At 44.7% G+C, this 24,024-nt stretch overlaps 1 protein-coding gene across 1 annotated transcript in view; it reads left to right on the forward strand.

Moving 5' to 3' along the window:
* The first annotated feature begins 1,596 nt into the window (after positions 1 to 1,596).
* Positions 1,597 to 24,024, forward strand: part of C1QBP (complement C1q binding protein) — a 31,248-nt gene continuing 8,820 nt past the window's right edge. Inside the window, exons 1-3 of the mRNA XM_078679697.1 lie at positions 1,597 to 2,088; positions 8,899 to 9,049; positions 23,193 to 23,277. Of these exons, the coding sequence (XP_078535823.1) occupies positions 1,860 to 2,088; positions 8,899 to 9,049; positions 23,193 to 23,277 (465 nt within the window). The 5' untranslated portion in view covers positions 1,597 to 1,859. The remainder of the gene's footprint in view (positions 2,089 to 8,898; positions 9,050 to 23,192; positions 23,278 to 24,024) is intronic.

Below are 24,024 nucleotides of genomic sequence, written 5' to 3' on the forward strand. Positions count from 1 at the left end.
ACAAAATGTGACGGACTGGTCTCACACACCACCTGGTGTCATGCTTCATCATTGACCAATCCTCGCCCTCCGGAAACTTGGTTTGGTGGAAGGCGGGCATACACCTGACAACAGGGATGCACTTCTAAGCTAAGTGGGAGCCCGTGTTAAGTGAGTGAAATTTAAAAACCATTATAGTTACCAAATTATATTTAATGTGACTGGCAGCTATATGGTATTAAAAGCAGGTGAACGGTAGAGTGGGGAAATTATTGTCGAACCACCATCATTGGTGCAGTCGACATGTTTCTGCTGTGTGGCTCGGTGGGGTCCGTGGCATTCACCAGGACCTAAAATAAATATTGGGCTCCGTTCTTACCAGCCATGCGGTGATAAGATGCCACTAGGTGGAGTGACCTATGTCACACTCCACGAGGACAAGGACTCATTACGAAGTCCTGAAATAGAGACCTAAATGCCCCATGGGAGGAGGGCATCGGGAAGGAAGACCCCTTTAGTCAAACTTACATCCAGGTGCGTCTCTCGCAAGTGCACCTATGTGTGTGCTCCTCTCCTCCCCGACGATCATTAGATACTGCCCGGCCTTGCTTTTAAAGGGGTAGCTTGCGTTTTATTATGGATTGTTTGTTTTTTCGCAGGTGTAGACGGAAAACAAGGTTGATGACTGGGATTCCGGGTGTAGTTTTGGCTGAAGTAGTCCAGTTCTTTCAGGAAGATTCAGATTTCTGCTGCAGGAGGCAAGCGGATGTCGTGTTCCATGAGGCTTGGAGACAATCAGTGGTGGACCTTTGCAGGGATTTTTTTGGGGATCGTTATCTGTTGCAGATGTTATAGTTCTTTTTTGGCTAGGATTCTGGCAAAGAAAGAGGAAGTACAACAGGGACAGAAGGTCTTCTAGTCATTCCCAGGTGTTGATTGGTGGGAAGAGTGCTTATGTCATTGGGCAGATCATGGGAAATTAAGGTTTTTGTTGTGTTTTGCTGTGTTTTACTTACATGTTACTGTTTTACTGTAATATGATTGGCTGCTGTGTTTTTGCAGTAGAGTAAGAAAAGAATAATCCTCGCCTCCGTGACCTTAATAGAATTGAAAATTCTGTGATGAAATAGCTATAAAATATATATATAATGTTGCCAGAATGTTGCAGCTACTTACAGGAGCTCAGATGAACTTTAAAGTCGTCTATTGGCAAATTGAAAGCCAACGGCACATGCCAAAAGACATGACTCAGGCATGAGACTCCTGATTTTTTTTAAATAAATAAAAAGTGATTTACTTTAGCTTTGTCTGGCTTAAAAGTGCATCTGCAACAATAGTCATTGAGGAAAATACATTCCTCTGACGTTTATTTCACAATATCACACTTTCTAGTTGTGAAATGATGTTGTCATGCATGAGAGAGGGCCATCCAGCTTAGGTGATAGCAGCATCTTACAAATAACGCAGCATGCACATCCTCGAGCAAGAAGATTCCAGAACATGTCACTGAATACATAAGTGAAGAGAGTACAGTAATCTACTATTAAGTAATACATTACCAGAATTCATATTTCTCACACAATGTTTAACCACACACACATTCTAAAGCACACCAACAACATACTAAAAAATAAATGACAATGCGATACAAGGAACGCCATTCTAAGATGGCACACAAGTTAGTTGCTGATGCAGAGCTTTCTTCCGTAGTCCTTTTTCTAGGTCACCGTTCTACAGGTTCTGGCGGGTGCTTAGCCTATGTGGAAGTTCTTCCGGCGCGGTGGTGAAGGTGACGTTTTTCCGGCCTGTGCCCTCTGCACGTGTGTTCCTGTGTCCTGTCCTGTCTTCCGCAGCGCGCTTGTGCCTTCTTACCACCAGTCATGTTGAGCTCCATGTCCCGGGTTCTGCGGCCTGCTCTTGGCCTGGCTATGCGACCGCTGGAGCCTCTTCTGCCTCGCATGGCTTTGGGAGCCGCCGGCCCTACGCGTCCTTTTACTCGTAGCCTTTGGCTGCTGGGTTCCGCCTCCACCCCTCAGAGACCCGGTCTGCTGCACTCCCAGCGAGGACTGCCATCCGTGTCCTGCGGCTGCGGAGGACTGCACACAGAAGGTGAGAGCTGAATATAGGGAGGAACGCCAGGGCTGGGGAGAGGGATTGTACTGCCAAGAGACTGGGGTGGTCACTGAATGGGCTTTTATAGAGGCCATTGCTAGTTATGAAGAGAGGCCGCCCCCGGCACGGTTTGGAGGAATACCGGGGATGAGGCGTAGATGCGTGAGGAACATCTCTTAGAATGTGCCCCGGGTAAGAGCCTTTACTGTAAAGATTTACGGAGACAGGTGTTTGCAGATTTCTACTAATATGTCCTAAGTCCGATGTCCATGGAGTTTGGATACTCTGGGAGTCCTGTATAGGTCCTCAAACTGATTCATGTGAAAGGATAGAGGGTCTTTCTCTTGTTAACGGTTTGAAGCGCTTGACTCCGTTATTTTTTTTTGTTTAGCAGAGATAAATAATGTGCCTATATCGCACTGTAGCCACTCGCGTCTTAGAACCTAGTACCTAGATTTGTGAATCTGTGTGTGCTTAAAATGAGCTGGTTTTAAATCCCAACAATGGTAGCAAGTTTGTTGTTCAAGTAATCGTGGCGCTAGCCTGTACGTGCAAGATTCGTTTTATGGAAGCAAACTCGAAAAGGAGACTACTGCACTGCATGATTTATCAAGGTAGATTGCAACTCCTGGCCGGTTACCCTTGCTTTCCAATCACAAAGGAGGATATTTAATTTTCTTTTTGTGCCAACTGAACAGGTCAGGTGGCATTATACTGAGCTGGACTGGACTACTGAGGAGATCAGAGTCTAGAGTAGAATTGACTATATCCAGGTGGGACGGTTATTGTGGCACGTAAGAGAGTATGATGGCGCACCTGCAATTCCATATTCACTGAAGCCATAAGACATTTGGGTCAGTGAAATGTATTCCTCCACGGAGGAGTGTGCAGCATCTCGGAGCAACCTTACTGAATCACTGCACCCCCAAAGAGAACTGCTTCATTGTCATGGATCGTGACTTACTGGGATCACTGCGCCCAGGTATAGGGGAGTTGGACTAGCCAGAGGACGTAATCAATGAGTAGTGATACTTATGTCCTACCTCTGGTTGTTAACTGCTGGGTCTCGATGGAACAAGTCATGTATTTGGGGGCGGAGGGGAAGGTGAACGCGGTGTTTTCGAACACTTGTATTGCGCCCTTGACTTTGACCTACATGTCGTTGGGGTAGTACTATTGGGCAGGGTTTGTTACACCCCGGCTAACCTCGTTGGAGGTAGGTTACCATTTTAGTTTCAATCTCCTGTATGATCTCATGGACCTTTTCTTCTCATGAAATTTGTAAGTGATTATACCACCGGAGAAATTTGTACATGATTATACCACCGGAGACTATCAGCTAGACCTACACATTTCACAGGCTTAAGTCTTTTTATATGTTGTACTTGCATTTCAATATCGCATGTTTGTACACAGTTTGCATTTATTTTTTTAATCCCACCCTGTAGTATTTCAGGCCCGTTTTATGTCTACTGTGCATGTAGATGTAATAGATTATTGCCGCAGGTTTTGTTAGGCTGCATTATTTATAATCCGGTGCTGCGTTTATAATCCGGTATGCCCTCCTATTTAGGGACCGTGTCGGACACGACCGACAGATCCTGGAGCCTGGTAGACACTCCTGTCTGCATTTGCTCTGATAGTGTCCAGGACTGCTAGGATCACAGCCTCAGTTGAGTGTGCCGGTCGGAAGCCGGCTTGATTTGGCTCTAAGTAGTCTGATAGTTCAATGAAGCTGGACAGGCACCATGCCACATGGGCCTCCAGTATTTTGTATGAACAAAACAAGAGTATCACCATTGGACCGAGTTGGTCCTAATGGAGTATGGGGAAAGAAGGATGAAGTCAAAAGGAAGTTGTTCCTTTTTTAGAAGACCCCTCACTCACCAACCTGGTTGGTGACATGCTTCATCATCGGGGTCCCACCCAGACAGCCGAGTGCCATCCGGGTGTGCTGCAACACCTGATTACAGTGGAGTTGGTAATTTTTGTGAGTGTAGTGCAAAAAGTGAGTTAAAAATTGGCGCAGTATACCTACAAAAAACTTTATTCAGAGGTTACTGGACAATAATAAAAACAAATAGATATGTGAGTTGGTTAAATTGACCGACTATATCTATGTGCAAGTGTTAAGGTCTACATGTTTCAACCTGTGTTGGAGATTTCCAGGTTTTCGTCAGGACCAAAAGTGAAAAAAAGAGCAGGAACCTGGGCGGTATGCACACGCTAAGGTGCACTGAACCCTAGGCCCTTATGTCCTAACTATAAATCACAGTCAGGTGTAATAACATCCAGATTCTGGAGTCAGGAAGAATAAAAACCTGTGGAGAAAACGGACAAGAACAAACATTCAAGTACATGCATGTTACGTGGTTTTCAATCTCTGGTGCTTCATGCTATCCCCAAAATTCATACGGTAATGAGTGAATATTTCTTTTTTTTTTTTTTTTTTTTTTTTTAAAAACCTTTATTGAAAGACACGTATAAGTACAAGCGCTGGCCTACAACCACAGGGGCCGGCCGCAAAGTCAGGAGAATCAAAATAACAAAGCAATGTATACGATAGGGTAAATACAGGATGGATGCAAATAAAGTCGTCACATCGCCAGCGCCAGGATAAAGGAGGTTTCATTTTACATTATATAAAGGAGGCAGCAACCATATCTACCAGCGCGTCATGCAACATATACAGAAAAGAAGGGGGGGGGGCGGGAGGGAAATAGCCCCCCACGCAAGCAGACGACCACAGTAGGGCAAAGCCCAAAGACCTCACACGCCCATACCAGGTGCAGAATAGAGGAAGAATCCCAGCAAACAAATAAAGTGGACGCCACACGTACAGCCCACCCGCCCCGAAAAAGGAGAAAGTGCAGACGCTAGCGAAACAGAGGAGTAAACACCAAGGGACATAGCCCACCCCCTGGAAAAGGCAAAAAAGGGGCCATAGAATAAAACAAACTAAAATAACAAACACCCCCCCCCACCCTACATCACTGTAATGGCTACGGCCTACCCCACTAAACAGCGTGCCTGTCGCCCAGAGTCACCCGAAATATAGAAAAAGAGAAAGGGAATTATAACGAAGAAAGAGAGGGGAATAAGAAAAGGAAGGAGAGGAAAAGGAAGAAAGAGAGAGGAGAGGAGCCCGCGACCGAGACATAAAACACTACCCCCCCGCAACAATAATGCACTAATCGAGGTCGAAAAGGAGAGTCAAGAAAAGCCTACACCAGGATGTAAACAGGAACCATCCAGAATAACGAGGCCCGGAGATGCCATGTAAAAAGGGTCCCACAGACATCCGGGCACGATCACCCCTGTCCACTTTTACGAAGAGTCGAGCCTCCCAACCCCGCCACAGCCAAAAGACAGCAGAACACAGTGGGTCCATACCAGTCAGGAAAAGCCGGTGGGATCTCCGCAAAACAACGTCCCGGCAAACTAGAAGCAACCAGGAGAACTCGGCAACAGTCAGAATGTAAAAGTTCCTCAAAGATCCACGTGGTCAAGCACAGTACCTGGGCCGTCCAGCACGAAGCAAAGAAAACAGGATGTAGAAAGCACTGCAGCATCGGCACCGGGTCCGCTAGATCCCATAGAATCGAGCACCCAGCCGGAGATCCCAGCACAGCCGCCGGCGAAGTTTCAGGCAGTACAATTCGGGGAGACGACACTTCGTCACAAAATGGCGGAGCCACCATGGCAGCTATCCGCAACTCCAAGGCTCGACATTTCAAGGATAGGTCGATCCGCAGAGCAGACAGGGCAAACCAGATAGCACTCCGAGTAGGGGCCGCCCAAACCAAACGAGGGCTGGAGAAAGCAAATGCGGCAACCTCCCTGTCTCCAGGAGAAAGACACCCCGAGGGGCCATCCGCCATCTTAAGTACAGCACCCTCCGCCATCGCCGCAGGTTCTTCCAAGTCCATCAGGAGCACCGGCGGCCCCAGGGCTCACCGCCAAACCGCGGCGGATGGCGCTCGGCGGAGAAAGGAGAGTCACCAGAAGAACGGGCGCGCTCCCCACAGCACTCGGGGGGAGCCCAGCACCGGATCCCGGGCGGGACTAACAACAGGAGAGGGTTTCTCACTTGAGGGGTGCCGGACAGCGCGGCTTCTCTTCTTCGGGCCGGTAGGCGAACGGACATGCGGGGTGGCCCACCAGCGGGGGCGGGTCTGCCCCTGGGGTCCCGGCCCGCGGCTCTCAGGCTCCCACCATCGGGTCTCTCCACCGGTTCCGGACCGCCGGCACTCCGATCATCTCCGGGCAGGCACAGCACTCGAGGCCCCTGCGTCAGGGCCGGGAAGGCCAACAAAGCGACCAGGGCAGAACGCCGGAATCACTGCACGCCAGAGCCCCGGAAAAGGATGGTAAGTGACGGCTCTTCCTCAGTGACCAAATTCGGAACACCCCGAGCAGGATAAAATACAGGATAGGTGGCGGGGAGGAAGAGATCACGGAGCGAGGCGTTTATGCGACCGTTCCGATCGCCATCTTGGCTCCTCCTCGAGTGAATATTTCTTGACTATAGCTCACTAGGGGCTCTTCCGCTTCTTTACAATGAAGCTTTGACCACTACCATGGTTACACCATGACGCTTCCCGCTGAATGAGTGTCACCGCTCCATTTACCAATCGGTAACCACTCTGACAACATGACACGCCCGCGTCACGTGACCACCTAGCCACGCCCATTCAGGAAGTCGCCTCCATTTAACAACACGGAGGCGGCTGGCCGAGTCATCCACGAGGATCCGGAGGACAGGGTATAGGCAAACAGCCTCCTCCACGTTCCGGTCGCAGTGAGTAAACTACCGTCATGATGGTACCATCGCCCTTTTAGGTTTTTTACCTCCTGAATCTAGAGCCCGAATTTTATTTGAAAGCACCTTCTTAAAGTAAGGCACACAATCCCGCGCTTTCTTTCCCTATTCAGATAGACCTGAGAACATCAGCCTGTCCTCGTTTCCTATGAGGCGCAACCAAACTCAATCTTCGAGTGAGCTTTTTCCCTCTTTTCTCCCCACAGCGACCGCTACTTTTAAAGGCCGATTGTATGATGAGATAAGTTACGAGCATGAAGTTCACCATTGATTTGTGAGCATTGATAAAAGCCACCAACTGAGAATGATTGTCAGTGGTATCTTAAATGTGAATACACCGGTGCTATTTGATACTGTGTAAGTGGCACGTGTTTTTACAGAATTATGGCACATGTGCATATGAATTTTTAAACACGATGCTGTTTAATTAAGGTGTCACTAGTGCGCACTGTGTGACTTTTCATAGTTACACTCAGTGAGCACATTGATGATCTTTGCTAATTAAGCAGAGTAACCAACTAACAGTATACTAGTTCACTCATTACCGTATGAATTTTGGGGATAGCATGAAGCACCAGAGATTGAAAACCACGTAACAGGCATGTACTTGAATGTTTGTTCTTGTCCGTTTTCTCCACAGGTTTTTATTCTTCCGGACTCCAGAATCTGGATGTTATTACACCTGACTGTGATTTACAGTTAGGACATAAGGGCCTACGGTTGGGTGCACCTTAGCGTGTGCGTACTGGCCAGGTTCCTTCTCTTTTTTTCACTTTTGGTCCTGACAAAAACCTGGGAATCTCCAACACAGGTTTGAAACATGTAGACCCTAACACTTGCACATAGATATAGTCTGTCAATTTAACCAACTCACATATCTGTATTTGTTTTTATTATTGTCCAGTAACCTCTGAATAAAGTTTTTTGTAGGTACACTGCGCCAATTTTTAACTCACTTTTTGCACTACACTCACAAAAATTACCAGCTCCAATGTAATCAGGTGTCGCAGCACACCCGGATGGCACTCTGCTGTCCGGGTGGGACCCTGATGATGAAGCATGTCACCAACCAGGTTGGTGAGTGAGGGGTCTTCTAAAAAAGGAACCACTTCCTTTTGACTTCATCCTTCTTTTCCCCATACTCCATTAGGACCACCTCGGACCAATCGTGATACTCCTTTGTTTTGTTCATACATATCTATGTCTAGGGGACCAGGAGTACCACCCCTCCACAACGTGGACAAACCCTTACTCTCCGGTATTTTGGCCTGGGTGGGGAGAGACATAGGGCGGTAGTTTGAGGGATTTGCGGGGTCGCCCCCTGTTTTTTTAATAAGCAGAACAACCGTCGCATTCTTGAAGGCGCTAGGAACCTTGCCCTGAGCGAGTGACTCGTTGAGGAAAGGGAGTACACTGTGAGGCATGACGGAGAAGATGTCTTTTAAGACATGAGGTGTAAAACTGTCATTAGGTGACCAAGATTTGACACGGGTCATTAGCTCTAATAGTATTTTGGGGCAGATACGTGGAAGGAGGTCTTGTGTGGATTGGCTGCTGGACATATCTTCCAGTGGTTCCAAGCTGGGTTGTTCGGGATGCTGGTTTTGATGGTGGAGATTTTGTACAGAAAAAAGTTGTTCAGGGAAATTGAAGAGTGCCTGAGTAGGCGATGTACTCTTGTGTTGTTTCATACAGCGAAATATACAAGCATTGCATTACATCATTCTGTAAAACCTTTTTTGTTAATGTCAGTTTATGCTTTTAAGTGTTTTTATCCGGTACATGTTGAATTGGCTTGTTTAAGCTTTGAATGAAATGAAAACCGCATTATATATAGCGCATGGCTACCCGGGAGCATCCCAGCGCTGGAGCAATGACTTTCCCAGTGCCCCAAAATTCCATTCACACCTTTTTGTCAGTGAATACATTTTCTTGCATCTGAACTGTGTTTTAGACATGGTCCAAAGTTTTTTTCTTGCCTTTAGGTGACAAAGCATTTGCTGAATTTCTCACAGATGAAATTAAGGAGGAGGCAAAAATTCAAAAACACAAAGCTCTTCCAAAGATGTCCGGTGGCTGGGAGTTGGAATTGAACGGCACAGAAGCTAAATTGGTCCGGAAAATATCTGGAGAAAAGTAAGTGTTGGTCAGACCTTTACCTTCATGAAATCTAAAAATGCACCACACCCCCACCCTCTTTTGCGTTCTTGTCTGAAACGCCTATCGCCGCCTTCAGACGACTGGGTGTCAACACCCAGTGGTCTTTAGTTTTAACTCGTATGTCTTTCACCCACTTCAGCCATTGGCTGACTTCACTTCAAGTGCTGGCATTTTTTTGAGGGTGGGGGGGAGTTCTGTATAGCGCGAACTAGACCCAAAGGTATCGGAACGCTTTACATGAGCACCAGTTGCATTACAGACGGACACATTCAGCATTCTTCTCTTTTCACAAGGATCAGCACACAGTGTCGATCGATGTGTGCTTTCAGAGACCCAAAAAAGTAGCTTTTTTTTATACATATTCACAAGAGCCCAGCAGCTGCCCAACAAAGTTTTACCAAATCATGTCAAGTCAAGATAACTTTATTCAGCACCAAGACCACAAAAGTTTAACAAGCAGTCAGTACGTTTCAAAATGTTAAAAATCCTTATTAGTAATATAAAATCACAATTAAAACTAAATGCATCATCGACAATAAAATTTCATATGGGTTAAAATTAAACTTTACAAAATATTTCTTCTTCCCATCAAATTACTGTGATCCATAGCGTTTCCTAATAGCATTGCAGTTTTGATAAAGTTTGCCACTGCACTACAAATAACAGAACTAGTAAGCGATTGCAGATATCTGAACCCCTCAACATACGTACATGGATGAATATTCTATATGGGCGGCCGCTCTTTCAGTCTGCTAGCCCCACAGATGTGGAATGCGCTTCAACTCTCACTTCGGGGAGCGACCAGCCTTCTGGACTTTAGGAGAGGTCTTAAAACCTGGTTGTTCACCCAGTAGGCCTCACTAGCTGCTCTTTCTTGTTCTCTGTGTGCGTGGTGTCTTCTTTTTTTCTTTTTAATTGCGTTATGTTATTCTGAATCTGTTCCCCTTACCCAAAGCGCCGGGACACTCTTTTTGAGTAGCCGTTGCGCTATATTAAATACATAAATAACATAACATAACATAACATTCTTTAGTAGGGTGCCAAAAATCTTCTCCTCGGTTCCTTGTAAAGTGCACAAAAAAGGATAAAGTGCAGGATGCTCTGGATTGCCATATTGTCACTAGGACAGGGAGTGAGATTGTCAATCCACCCAGAATACCTTGGAAATGCCATCAAAACAAGCACTGACAAAGCCTAAAAGCAGACAGGACAACTGGCGCCAGACCTAATGGGTTGGGCAATACTTTTTTCCTAAGTTTGCTATCCTATTTTGCCATTTGTCTTAAACCAGAAGGTTTTCCCATTAGTTAATTCTCTTTACAATGATTTATTTTCCATGTAATTTAAACTACCGGAAATTCTGAATAGTACATTTGAAACAATCACTATAGTCTTAAGCAACTGGAGTAAGGTAACAGACAACCTCCAACAGTTTGTAGGACAAATCCACAGTCCATTCATGCAGTCTTAAAAGTTCTGTTTAGTTGCTATACTGTTTTATCACCAGTGTATGTGTTCAAGATACCTGGGGGTCCATCAAGGTAACATTTTTAGCTTGCAGCAGTTGTATATGGCCTTCCCAGAAGTTCTGCTTTGACACTATATACCCTTGTGTTACTGTATCCCATTACAGTGCACCTGTTCTCTTAATTAAACAGACCCAAAAGTGTGTTTGCCATACTCTGTGGCCACTCACTACCTGTGGTAGAGGCTATGTTGTATATTTTTTGCTTGGTTTTTTCAGTTCAATACCTAGCTATTTGAAGGGTGCAGCTGCTTTGATGCGTGCCCCCACCCCTTTGGGCAGTTTGCCTCCCTCTACAGTTGTGCTGAAGTTACCCTCTATGTCGATTTGCCTCCTTAGTGGTACAATTTGACTCAACTGTCCGGTTTTCTCACGCTGGACTGTCAACATGGCTGAAGTTCAGCATAGTGACCATCACAAGTCCACTTGTTGCTCACTCCTGTGTCCAGTTCCTTGTTGGCCAAGAAGTCTTTCTTTCCATTCTGTTGCCCCATCGTGTAACAAAGGAACTTACAGACTGAAAGTTAACCGGTCTGCCAGTCCTTTAGTTGGCTATCAAGCAGGCATGATCTTTCCTTTTTGAAATGCCTCTTTAGGTATAAATCCTTGAGACTATCTGGTTGTGCATAAAGCTGTGTTTCACCTGACAGGCTATTCCATTCTGGAGGGCAACTGGCAGGACAGTATATGATTTTCCCCATTCAACTGACCGTCCCAAGAACTTAGTGATAAACTGCAGGATAATCTGGGGATATGGCAATCTGGACATGATATCCTTAAAGGCATCTTCCTGCTCCATTTCGACGATGCCTTACCTTACTTTTTAGCTGTACAAGTGGAAGTGTCATCTCTTGCCTGTAAAAGCCTTGCTGCTGGTGATAGGCTTTGACTTCCATTATTTTACCAATAATCAAAATGCTGACCATTGCTTAATTCTTAGATTGTGAGGTACGGGTGTTTCGGTGGCCGCCTTCAGAAACTGGATGACCGCTGTACACTGCAGATAGCGCCTCTGTTGGATCTGGCCCTTTATGGAGGGTCATCCTAGAACTTTTCCCCCTCCTGTATATTTTCTGACTTGTTTGGTTGGTTTTATGACTCAGGACACTTTACCACTGCTGATCAGTGCTAAAATGCATGTGCTCTCTCTTGTAAACTAGGTAAGATTGGTCTACACCTGTTTGCCATATTTAATTTACCTGCAAGTCACATGCACAGTGGTATCTTATATATCCAGGACCTGTAAAATAAACGCTACTAATGGGGTTCCAGCACTGCTTGTGACGCACACCGAAGTAGCTTTTTCAAACCTGTGTCTGGCCTCTACTGCTGCAGGGCCAGTGCACACAGTTTACTGCTGCAGTGACGTGGCATTTAAAGTTGTTGGCACATCTGAAAACTCCCCTTTTATTATATATGTCACCCCTAAGGTAGGCTCTAGCTAGCCCTATGGGTGGGGTGCTGGGTAGGTAAAAGGTAGGACATAACTGTGTGGCATGTCCTAGTAGTGACAAACAGCCTATTTGGTTTCTTGATGCTGTGGGACTGCCTTCTCATATGTTTGCTTTGGGAATTCCCTGATATGTGCTTCAGTCGTAATTTCTGATATGAAAGAGGTAGCATGGCCATGTTTGGTATGTTTGGCATAGTAGAAATAAATCCTGCTTGTTGGTGAACACAGATTTGTCTATTTGAGAAATGCCACTTTTAGAAGTACAAGAAACAACTGGGGCTGGCTCTAACCAGTAAGGCTGAGCCTGAACAACTAAACAACAAAAGAGAGGTGCCAGTACTGATAAGCTAATTCACACGCCCTTTTGTCAACCAGAAAAAAGTGTACTTCAAAACTGGGAGGTGCTATTGAATAGCTGTTTTTATTCTCAAAGTATCAGATAAGTTAAAGGATTTAGACCTTATAGGGTACAGTCAACATCAAAGAAATTTTGTGACAAGCAAAATGAAAAAAGGACACAGCACCAGATAAAATATCAGTATATCAGTCGTAAGTCAACCATATCAGTCATACCACATACATTCATACATTCAAACACGAATCCTTCACACAGACACACTGGAGAACCAATACACCAGTGGGGGAAGTACTGGATCTGCTATGGATTTCTAGAAAATGTAATTCCAAGTCCAAAGATAGCTTTATTCGATTTTTCAAAATATAAACCATAAAAGCACATTCATACAAATTTTCCTTAAAAAACGATATCAATCATTAGATACATTATACAGGTTAAAATAGAAAAATAAGAACATATTCTTCATGCAATATATATACAAGCTTATAAAATGTTTTCAATTCATTGATGCTCTACATTTCACTGCATATTTCAAAAATTTGGCTACCGTAGCCACTGTGATTTCATCCTGAAGCATATATAGTTTAATTAGTGCTGGTCTACATTGCCTGAGGCCCCACATTTTTAGCAGCGGGACCAAGTACCTCTTTCTTCCCCATTCATAATATTTACAAAATAATATGCAATGGATATTTGATTGTTTTGAGGTATTATCACAAGGACAATTTAACAGATTAGCGGACCAATCGTTTGCAGTAGGAAATGTTGTCAATCTGTAGAAACAGTCAGTCCTCATTCTTGTTAGCAGAAATCTCGAGTAGATGGAGTATTGGGCAGGTAAATAAAGTGGAATACCAGCTCCGTGCAGCAAGAGATGATGACGCGCAATAGTTGGCTTGTTTCCTTCTAGATAAGAGCGTCTATCTTGGAGTAAGCCTAGACAACAATCTTTTAAGGGCCTTTTTTGTGATTAAGGTGCATGAGGTAGGATTTTCATAAAGATCAGAATGCCCTATAGAATTTAAAAATTTACTGATGTAAGAAAGCCAAGGTATGTTCCGCAAAGGGACTAGTCCCATACAGTCTCTGATCACGTCCTTGCTAAATACTGTTTTATTCGAGGTCCATATCTTGTGCCACAGTAATATTGGGCTTATCTTAATTATGTCAGTGATATGGACCCGGGCAAGTTCGTTATGACATATAGTAGTAGAGGTAGATCTAGGGACTGCTAACAGGAATCTCAAAAAAGCATTCTCTGTAATTTGGATCTCACGACTGTCCGCCATGCCCCAGATTCCTGCGCCATAGGTTGCAGTAGAGACACATTTCGCTGCATAGATATTGAGCAGGATCTGGACATGCTTACCGCCCAATTGTTTGGCAAACTTCTTTAAAGCACCTATTTCTCTGCAGAAGGCCAAATTGCGTGTATTAATGGCTGTGTTCCATGATCCCTTATTATTAAAAACTATACCCAGGTATGTAAAAGATTTAGTTAAGCTTATCTTTGTGGAGTTTAAAAAGGTGTTACAAACTACTTTGTTTTTCAAGCTGCAACACATTGTGAAAGTTTTACCCACATTTATTAGACCTCTCGAGCCCATGTATAAAGAAAAGCCAGTAAGTGCTTTTTGCAGACCTATTTGTGTTCGAGACATTATGACAGCATCGTCTGCATATAGTAGTAATGGGACTGCCATACCATTGATTTTGGGGTAATCTACTTCCAGCTTGAGCAGGTAGTCTGCAACACTAATTATATATAAGTTAAAAAGGAACGGGGCAAGGATACATCCCTGACGAACTCTTTTTTATAGGGAATTTTTTGGTGCATTTTCCGTTAATGTCAAAGCGTACCATTGCCCCCGCCTCTCGATATAATTCCTTTATGAACGCAAGAATATTTACATCCATTCCCATCTCCGTGAGGGTATTCCAGAGTACGCTGTGGTTAAGACAATCGAATGCTGAGCTTAAGTCAACAAAAGTCATGTATAGATTAGTCTTCTTTACCGCAACGTATTTGTTTGTTATCAGGGCCAAATTAAGACATTGTTCTACTGTGCCTAGGCCAGAAACAAATCCATATTGAAATTTTGAGAGGATTCCGTATTCTGTGGCCCAGGTTTGTAATTGATTCAGTAAAACTCTTCCTGCCACCTTCATCATTGAATCAAGCAAGGAAATTGGCCTGTAGCATTTTGGGTCCATTCTATCTCCTTTTTTGAAGATTGGAATTATGATAGCTTCTTGCCATGTTGTAGGAAAACCTGCTATGGTATAAGAATTAAGAACATTTGTGAGAAGGGGGGCCCATAGACACATTATCTTTAAATATGTCAATTGGGATTCCATCAGGCCCAGGAGCTTTAGAGTTTGCGCTTTCCACTATGGCCTGTTCTATTTCTGGAAGGGTAAAATGGATATGTAGCGGGAATGTATCTGCCATCGGTCTCTGCGGGTCTTTCTCTTGTGACGTCCAAGGATCGAGGTTGAGTGGTTCAACCAACTCGTCTTTTTTATATAACTCTGTAAAATGGTTGATCCAACATCCTCTATAATAGCAATTTCTAAGAGGTCCGTGGACCTCTCCTTGAAAAAGGGTGCGTTCACTTCCCTCCAGAAAGCCGGATTATCCTTTAAAATACTGGCTTTTAGTAATGCCTCCCAGGCGGCGTCTTTAAGTTCCCTTTTTCTTTTCTTGATTGACTGTTTGTAGGCCAGTCGTGCTGTTCTAATTTCTGTTTGGATTCTGGGTACTCTTTTTAATGTGTCTTTTAGAATGTTATGTGCTTTAGAGCACTCAGAATTAAACCAGCCTACGCTCTTATCCCTGGCAGCATCTTTTTGTTTCCTGGTAAGGTTTTTCTTGATTGTGCTTGCTATTTCTTCAAAGGCGGTTTTTACTGCACATGGATTTGGAGGGTCTTCAAGACAAGTCACGAATTGATCAAAATCCTCCGTGATCAGATCTTTCAAGAAGGTTTTGGTGTTTACCTTGGACCATTTTATAGAATAACCATTAGTGCGTGCCAGGGAGATTGAGTGACAATGTAAGGTTTCCGTTAGATCCGATGTCCAGGTGGTACTAATTCCGACATCGAATTTCGCACTAATTGGGTAATGATCGCTCATGACTGTCCTCCTTTTTAAAGTCCACGGCACTTCGATAGTGAGTGTTTGACATTAGCACGAAATCTATTATAGAATATGACCCCCTACCATGGAAGGTGGGTTGAAAATCAGTCATTGGCTCGGTTAGCTCATTAAAGAAGCCTAAATCCCACTCATGTATTAATTTATTCATTAGATTACCAAAATGTGTATGTTCAAAGTGGGTGGTAAGTTCACCGTTAAGGCTTCTTATATCACATACACTCGCTCCACTATGAGGGCATAAATGGCAGTTAAAGTCGCCCATCACTATGGCGCAATTTTCCGCTTTGTCACTTCCCATTCCCCACTTCAGAACGTTTGATAACTCCTCTACAAAAGCTACATGATCATCCCTTGCTATGTTATATAGGTTAATCAGGACAAAGCTGAATGCCCCTTTCTTCTTTACTAGGAATGCCTGCATTGAATGTCCAATTTTTTTGTTATTATCTTTATTCATATGATTATCTTGGGGTAAGTCTAGCCTCTCTAGGGTTATATTTGCCCTATTTGAGGCATAAAGGCAGAGACCACCTGAGTTTCTACCCATAGTGGTCCGAATGGCCGGGGTAAAGTTGGTACTGAAGCCATCTAAATTAGTAGGCTCCAGGTCCCAACATTCCTGAAGGGATATTAAATCAAAATTGTTTACGAAGTTCAGGAAGGATGGGTCTGTGGCTTTTTTTAGAGAGACCCGCGATGTTCCATGTTACGAGAGATAGATATTCCCCAAGATTATGGTTATGCCCCATTTGACTTTGGTCCTTTTGAGTTAGCCCCACTCTAGACTCAGTTAAACTTTGATTTATTCCTACTATATCTCTCTGCACTAAAGGCTTATCTCGTGTAACTTCCAATGGGAATTCCTCGTCTCCCTCACTACTGAGTTGACTATTTAGAGCCCCCGGTGACTCATGAGATGTTATTTGGAGTGGGCTAGGAGATACTTGGCCAATATACAGATCGTTGTTATTTATCCCTATATTATTGTTATTAGATGAGTGGCTAAGCTTTTCACCTATTTTGGTATAGGATTCACCATACGCTGTAGAAGTCCTGCACTTCAGAACCTCTAACTCACTCAGATTTTGGGTTGCTGATGGTCAATCCACCATTTCTAGAGATGAAAAGCGATTGCTAGTTGGTATGCCCCTCCATCCTTCCATATAGGGTTGCTCTCTTCTTGGATTCCAAGACCAAGGCTCCCAGTCCCTCCTCCTGTTCCGGGGCTCTACTTGGCTCCAGTTCCATTCAGAGCAATGATTCCAATGATACAGGGGTTCTTGGTCGTACTCATATATTGGAGGATAAAAGAAGGATAGACGATTAGTGTCAATACCTCCCTTTTTCTCCAATGTTGTCCACGAGCAAATATATTTGACCGTGCCTGGGTCCTCAAAGTTTTTGATGATGCAATCTCCCTGAGTTTTTTTCTTTGTTTCACCAATCCTGGGGACCCTACGCACCATTGAGAATCTAGAGTTACAGTTAGGAGGGAGGGGTCTATTTATACTAAGCCATTGCTGCACTTTATTTGTTAGGGACCATGTAGATTCTCTCATATTTTCAGATAGTTCTGGAACTCCTGTTAGAATCACAGTGAAGGGACTTGTCTCTGGGGGGAGGTTGATGAAACGCCTAAACTTCCCTCCCTTTTTATTCGCTCCCTCCACTGGTGCTGGAGTTTTAGGTGGTATTGACTTTTGTTTATCTGCTTGATTGAGACCTGCAGTTATATCCGAGTTAATCTGTGAGGAGACGTGGGCTACTTTGGGTTTTTCTTGAGGGTTGAAGATAGTTTTAGAATTTTTAGGTTGTGGTAACCCTGGTTGTTTCTGTACAGTGGTACCTTTGTTACCAGCTAAGTTGGTAGGCCCTAATGTACTTTGGTTGGTCGAACTAAATAGGTGAGTGGACATCTTGGCTATTTGTTTTTCGATATTCATCAGTGTACGCTCCATTGGACGTAAATGAATCTTAATAAGCTCCCCGATGCTGGCTAACAGCTGCTTATTTGATTCATTTGTGTTACTCGCGCCCCCCGCCATATCTATAACATCTAGGTTAAACGATGTTGGAGAAAGGTTAACAATAGATGTGTTTATAGAATTTGAGCCATTTTGTTTCGAGGTGGGTTTGAGATCTTTGATTCTTTGCAGGAGGTTTGACGAGCTGATGTTTTCGTTCATGCCTCATCTTAGTGATATTTTGTTTCGGGATGGCTCCCTCCCTTTTCCCCGTTTCCTGGTTTTTCGATGGTTCTAGTTGGGTTGGGGATACAATTTGGGTTGGGCTCATTGTCAAAACGGGTGTTTTCTCTAGGTCATCCCTTATTTCTGAATCTATTGAGAACTGGGTTGCAGATAAATCTACGTTGTTGGGAATGGTATGGATATCTGCGGGGATTTCCAACAGAAGTGGGCCCATTGCTCCTGACTGCGTTGGAGTTTTAGCTAGCGCCAATAGGCCCATAGAGGACCTACGCGCTGTAGCAAGATCTTGTGAAGCTCTTTTATCTAGGAGGATTATGCCCTGATTAATCGCCTCATTTGCCTTCGTAATGAATTGGTCAATGGGTCCTGTGACCTGGGCTAGCCCCATGGCTGTTTTGCTCCTGGTTCCCCTTGTGCTCATAATGTATTATGATAAAGATATCAATATTATGGCCAAACAAAATGATGATAAATACTTATACATAAAAATAATACAACAGAATACAACGAACTATAAGGTAAAGTCTTGGGGAACGGAATGTTAATAGGGCGGCCCAGTCCAGTCTTACCCGGTCTTGAACCCGGCATCCCGCGAGACGGGGCTGATGTCGATTTTAAGCGCCTCCTGTCGCTCCCAGGTGACGCGGATCACCGCAAGGGCCTCTGGACAATGAAGTCCGCCCCTCGCCGGTCTCCACTCGGCGGCCCCGCTCTGGGTGGGAAAGAGCAGCCGGGCAGCGGGAGACAGGCGGGCGGGTCCGCGCTGGAGTCAGGGGGTCAGCAAAGGATTGGTAGGCAGCGTAGGTTTTCCGGCAGCAACAAAGGCATAAGAGGTTCCCCCTCTTATGTAATTGTAATTCAACATAGCACACTCCTTTGAAATCAATTATTTCAGATTATTTATAGGAGTGAGTGTACTGTTGTCAGAACTAGTGCACTAAAGCATTAGAACTACCAAAGGCAGACCCAAACACACAGGGAGGCCTACGCGTTTCGAATCCCCAATGGTCGGTGGGGATTTAGAAGTAGGCATTTGTCTGTGCCTATGATTTTTTTGTGTCCTGTCTATGTATTCAACGTCTGGTTTAGACTGACAGGAGAAGGGGATGTACGTACACTCTAGACAGTCACAAGGAGGGGTTGAGGTGTCCTGCATTTACTGGGTGACTCAGTTCTGGGCTGAATAGAGCTGTATTTAAATGGGTGAGAGGAGTGTCTCTTGCACCTGAATAGGCTTGGTCTGAATTTAGAGTGGTGGGTGGAGTTTCACCTGAATAGGACTGAGCCTGACTTTCACCGTCTCCGCCCCCCTGTAGTGTCTGTGGCTAGGGCTTGGGATGTAAATAGGGGTGTTGTGCACTTCTGAAAAGTGTGTGAAGTGCCCCCAGAACAGAGTTTTGCACTCTAAGTACATGGGCTGTGACACCACGATATGAGACACACATGGACTTCTAACCAGATGCTTCTAGTTCTACATGAGAGGACTGCTGTGTGCCAGAAGGAACGGATGTTTTTGGACTGCTGGCTTTGTGGACTAACCTGCTACCTGTTGGGTGGCTGAAGGGACGAGCACATTGCCAAGTGACCCTGTGTACTGGCCTACCTGTGCCCTGTTCTATTCCCTAGTGTTCTCCAGGGGCTAAGTGGTGTGCCCCCCCTCCCTATTTTGCTCAGTGTTCTACCTGCATACATCTTGTGGAGTGCACTTCTGACGAGTGTTTGCGGGGAGTGCTGCTTCCACTTTAGAGGCGTAGTGCTTCTCTTTTACCTCCAAAGCAAACACAAGGAGATGATGGACAAATTGCTGAAACTCTTCACACTCACCCCCAGTCACAGATCTGGGTTGAATTTGTCAGCGTTCTTAAGCTCACTTCGCCACCCCAGATGAGACCCAGTCATATGCAAATCAGTCCTGGCCCTGTTACTCATGGAAACAGTCCAGCCCAAAATGCCAAGCCTTCCTTGGACTGGAAACGAGCATCCTGGAACCAGTTTTGGGGTAACACCCCTCATCAGCTAGGCTAGCTTGAATCCAGTGGCAAAGTGAAGTAAGGGACCCACGTCTGGGTATACCATATAAAACTTAGGGCGAACAAAGCACACACAAGGAGATGGACAGAGCACTGAAACTCTTCAGACGCCCAACCCCAGTCACAGATTTAACCCAGATCTGTGTCTGGGGTGAATATTTGATTAATTCAGAATTCCGTCCATTGTCTGTTCTTTTTGCATTTGTTGCCCTAAGTCGAAAGGGTATGCCCAGGTGTGGTTCCTGTGCTCACTGGGCTGCCCGCAGAAATTGTCCCAACCACTCCTACCCCTGCTCTAAGTGCACATGACTGTTTGGCCAGCCAAACAGTCATGCACACTTAGCATGTTCTCCACCCGGCTGTATTGCACAGCCTGGGTGGAGACCAGGCACAGCCTCCCAGCCCCTGTCCGCTGAACCACGGCTCTGAGTAATCGCATTGTTGCTGTCATGCTGGCGACAGCAGTGTCATGATTGGCTGGGAAGTCTGGGTGCTTCCTTTTACCTGCGTTGTGGACAGAAGGACGGAGACGAGGAGGCCGCCGGGAAAGTAAGTTAAATTCTCTAATCCCTATTTTTTTATTTTAAATCTCCCCACTACAGCCGCCACTGCAGAAGATGCAAGAATTACACAAGCATTAAGCATATGACCAATCACAGTGTAAAATCCTGTGATATATGGTGGATGGCTTAAAGCGTGAAAGTCACATGCCAACTGTTGAAACCACTCAGTGCGTCAACAGACAGTATTAGAGGCCTACTGCAACAAAGATCTTCTGCCTTCCTCCTGCAACTCTGAATCTACCCAGTTACAGCTACATTTTTTCTTCTACTGTGATGTTATACAGGTCTTAAAGGAAACACATTTTAACCACCCCACTCAGAAATATCCGTGTTAGATCATGTAGACCAGCCTTATCCATCTACAATTGATTTATTCAGACATGGTTTTTCTGACAGTTTATAGATGAATTACGGCCGCAGTTAGGCTGCACAACCAGGTGGGCAACTAATTGTAGCTTGTTATAAATAGTTTTTACTTATATAAGGCAACTTTTTTGCTTTGAGGATTATGAATCCGAAACCGGTCACAGGATGCTTGTTTCCGGTCCAAGGAAGACATGGCTTGGCAGTTCGGGCTGGACTGTTCCCATGAGGCACAGGGTCAGACTGATTTGCATATGGCCATGTCTGAACTGGGGTGGTGGAGTGAGCTAAAGAATGGTGATGGATTAAACCCAGATCAGTTGACTGGGGGTGAGTGTTTGATTTGCTCAAGCGCTCCGTCCATCCTCCCCTTTGGTATAACTTTTTTGCTTTGGCCTCAGTATCCGAAGTAGGGTAATATGCTGTTTTAGCAATTTGTCTGGCCTCCTGCATCTTCATTCTCTGCAGTTTTACGCAAATTGTGCTAACCTATGTGAGGGTCCACACCTGTATTTCGAGATGACTTTCGTGTGGGGGATCGCCTCGGAGTTGACATTGCTTGATAAATACATAATTGTAAATATGACCATCCGAAGTTGCTAGTGCCTGTTTTTTGCGTACTTTGCACAAGGATTATTCGTGAATTGTTATAGGAAGACGGTATGAACTTGAGATTTTTATAGAGTTTTTTTATTGCAGAACATTTTTAAAATGAACTGTTTTGTTTTATGGTTTTTAGCCAAATAAAGATTTTTTTGACTGACTATTGTGCATGACACGGTAAATGATTCCTCATAAACTTAGTGTCTAGCATCTACTCTGGCATCAAAGATTATTTGGGCTTTTGTGTACAAGTTTAAAAAAGAGCAGGTACAAGTAGCATAATGTTGGTTTTGCATGTCTAAATTTATTTATTTTTTAAACTTGTACGGCGCAACAGGTACCCAAAAAGGGTTTCCCGACGCCGAGACACAGCACATGGATAGCAAAGGTTACCGGGTCATACGAATGATTTATTCGAACAACCAGGTTTTGATGTTCTTTCTGAACCTAGCATGGTTTTCCTCTTTGCGAATGTAAGGAGGGAGTGCATTCCAAAGGGAAGGTCCCAAGTGAGCAAAAGATCTTCCTCCCGTTCTTGCAACTTTGAACCTTGGCACACATAACGGTATGTACATACATATGAGAGAGATAATTGTTCAAAATAATCATGTATATATGTGTAAGAATTTAAGTAAAGCATTTTGAATTTTTCATGTGAACCACATTGTTGCTAAGTGGGAAAGTTGTTTGTAAAGGTACTACATGAACCACAATGCCTTGTTATGTTGAAGTGCAACATAAATAGGTAACAATTATGGCGGCTGCTTTATATGAGAGAGACACTTATGCTCGAAACACGTCCTGGCAGTTTTTATGCTGCTTTAATTTTTAATTAAAAAAGAAACCAGAATTTCTTTCGAGTGCCTTTGTTTGAACTATAGCATTTAGGTCCTAGATTTTCTCTGACGTTGTTCCTATGGCCAGTGCTGTCCCATGGGGTATGCTCAGGTTGTCTCTGGTGACCTTGGGACTCTATGGTTTACCACATTGTTTATAGATAAACGTAGCTTTCCCCCTAGTGGGGGAGATGGCTGTTGCCTTCAGTCGTCCTCACCCTTATTTTAGGAAATGTCTTTCGTTCTGTGGGTCCCAGATCGGTTGCCTTAAGTTTCCAGGTACATGCATTTTTTCCTTTCTTTCATAGGTTTGCGGCCAGACAGTGCACCTGATTCTTCCCTCGGTATCATAAAGTGGCAGTTTATACAGTGGTTTCTCTCATTCTTTGATACTTCTTCTTTTGATTGTCGTATTTCCAGTCGAAAAAATGTCAGTTGGAGATGTTTTATAATCTCACCTCAAAATATGGAGTCTGTGGTTCAATTCCACAATATCAGCTACAGTGTATTTTCTGCTAGTTTACCTTTCCATTCGTTTAGGTGATTACCTGGCTGTATCCTCCTCTGATCGGTCCACACATTGTTTTTTTTTTTTTTTTTAAGTTGAGGTTAGGTGCTGGGATTTGAAATTCAAGTGGATGTTCGGTGTAGGCAGGGCCTGTGTGCTGTATCGCCATGCTAGCTCCAGACCTATTTTTGTAATTTTGTATTGTAATATATTATTGGAAATAATTAAATAGTGCTGGGGCCAGCTGATCTTGGTGAACCCACAGGTCTAAAATAAGAGGGTTACAATTTCCATTCCAGGCGTTACTAAAATGTGTAATCTTCACTTAATCTGTGGTGTGATAGATAATGTAGACTGGATGATATGGAGTGTTTTCTTTTATCCTTTTTCTTTTCGCCCCATTTCCCCGCGTAAATGCTGTATAGAATTTCTGAATGTTGGTAGCTTCTGGTGAGTCTTTGTTTTGCTGTGTCGTAATGATTTTATTCCTTTTCCGTTTATTTTAAAGTATCACCGTTACATTTAACACGAACAATAGCATTCCACCATCGTTTGATGAAGAAGATGAAAGCAAGAAGGGGGACGAAAAGGAAGTAAGGCTACTTTTTTTTTTTTATCCATTTGAACATGTGTGGTAAAGTTCAGGATTTGGTTTTGTTTAGTTAGGCGTTGGTGATGGTGTTGCAGCATGCATACGTTACAGACCCTTGCTACAAGGCTGATGCCCTAAGAAAAGTCAATCAATCAATCAATCAAGGTATTTATGTAGCGCGCTACTCACCCGAAGGGTCTCAAGGCGCTGGGGGAGGGGGGTCCGCTACTGCTCGAACAGCCAGGTCTTGAGCTGCTTCCTGAATGCGAGGTGGTCCTGGGTCAGGCGGAGGTGGGTCGGGAGGGAGTTCCAAGTCTTGGCGGCCAGGTAGGAGAAGGACCTTCCCCCCCGTGGTGGCCCTCCGGATGCGGGGGACGGCGGCGAGGGCGTGTCCGGTTGATCGAAGCAGGCGTGTGGGAGCGTAGAAGTTGAGGCGGCTGTTGAGGTATCCTGGGCCTTGGTTGTGTAGGGCTTTGTGTGCGTGGGTGAGGAGACGGAAGGTGTTTCTCTTGTTGACCGGGAGCCAGTGCAGGTCTCTCAGGTGTCCGGAGATATAGCTGCGACGGGGGGTGTCCAGGATGAGTCGTGCTGAGGCGTTCTGGATCCGCTGGAGTCTCTTCTGGAGTCTCTTCTGGAGTTTGGCGGTGGTTCCGGCGTAGAGGAAGTTGCCGTAGTCCAGACGGCTAGTGACGAGGGCCTGGGTGACCGTCTTCCTGGTCTCGGTAGGGATCCACCGGAAGATCTTGCG

This window comes from Lissotriton helveticus, chromosome 3_1, assembly GCF_964261635.1.
Source record: "Lissotriton helveticus chromosome 3_1, aLisHel1.1, whole genome shotgun sequence".
Lineage (NCBI taxonomy): Eukaryota > Metazoa > Chordata > Amphibia > Caudata > Salamandridae > Lissotriton > Lissotriton helveticus.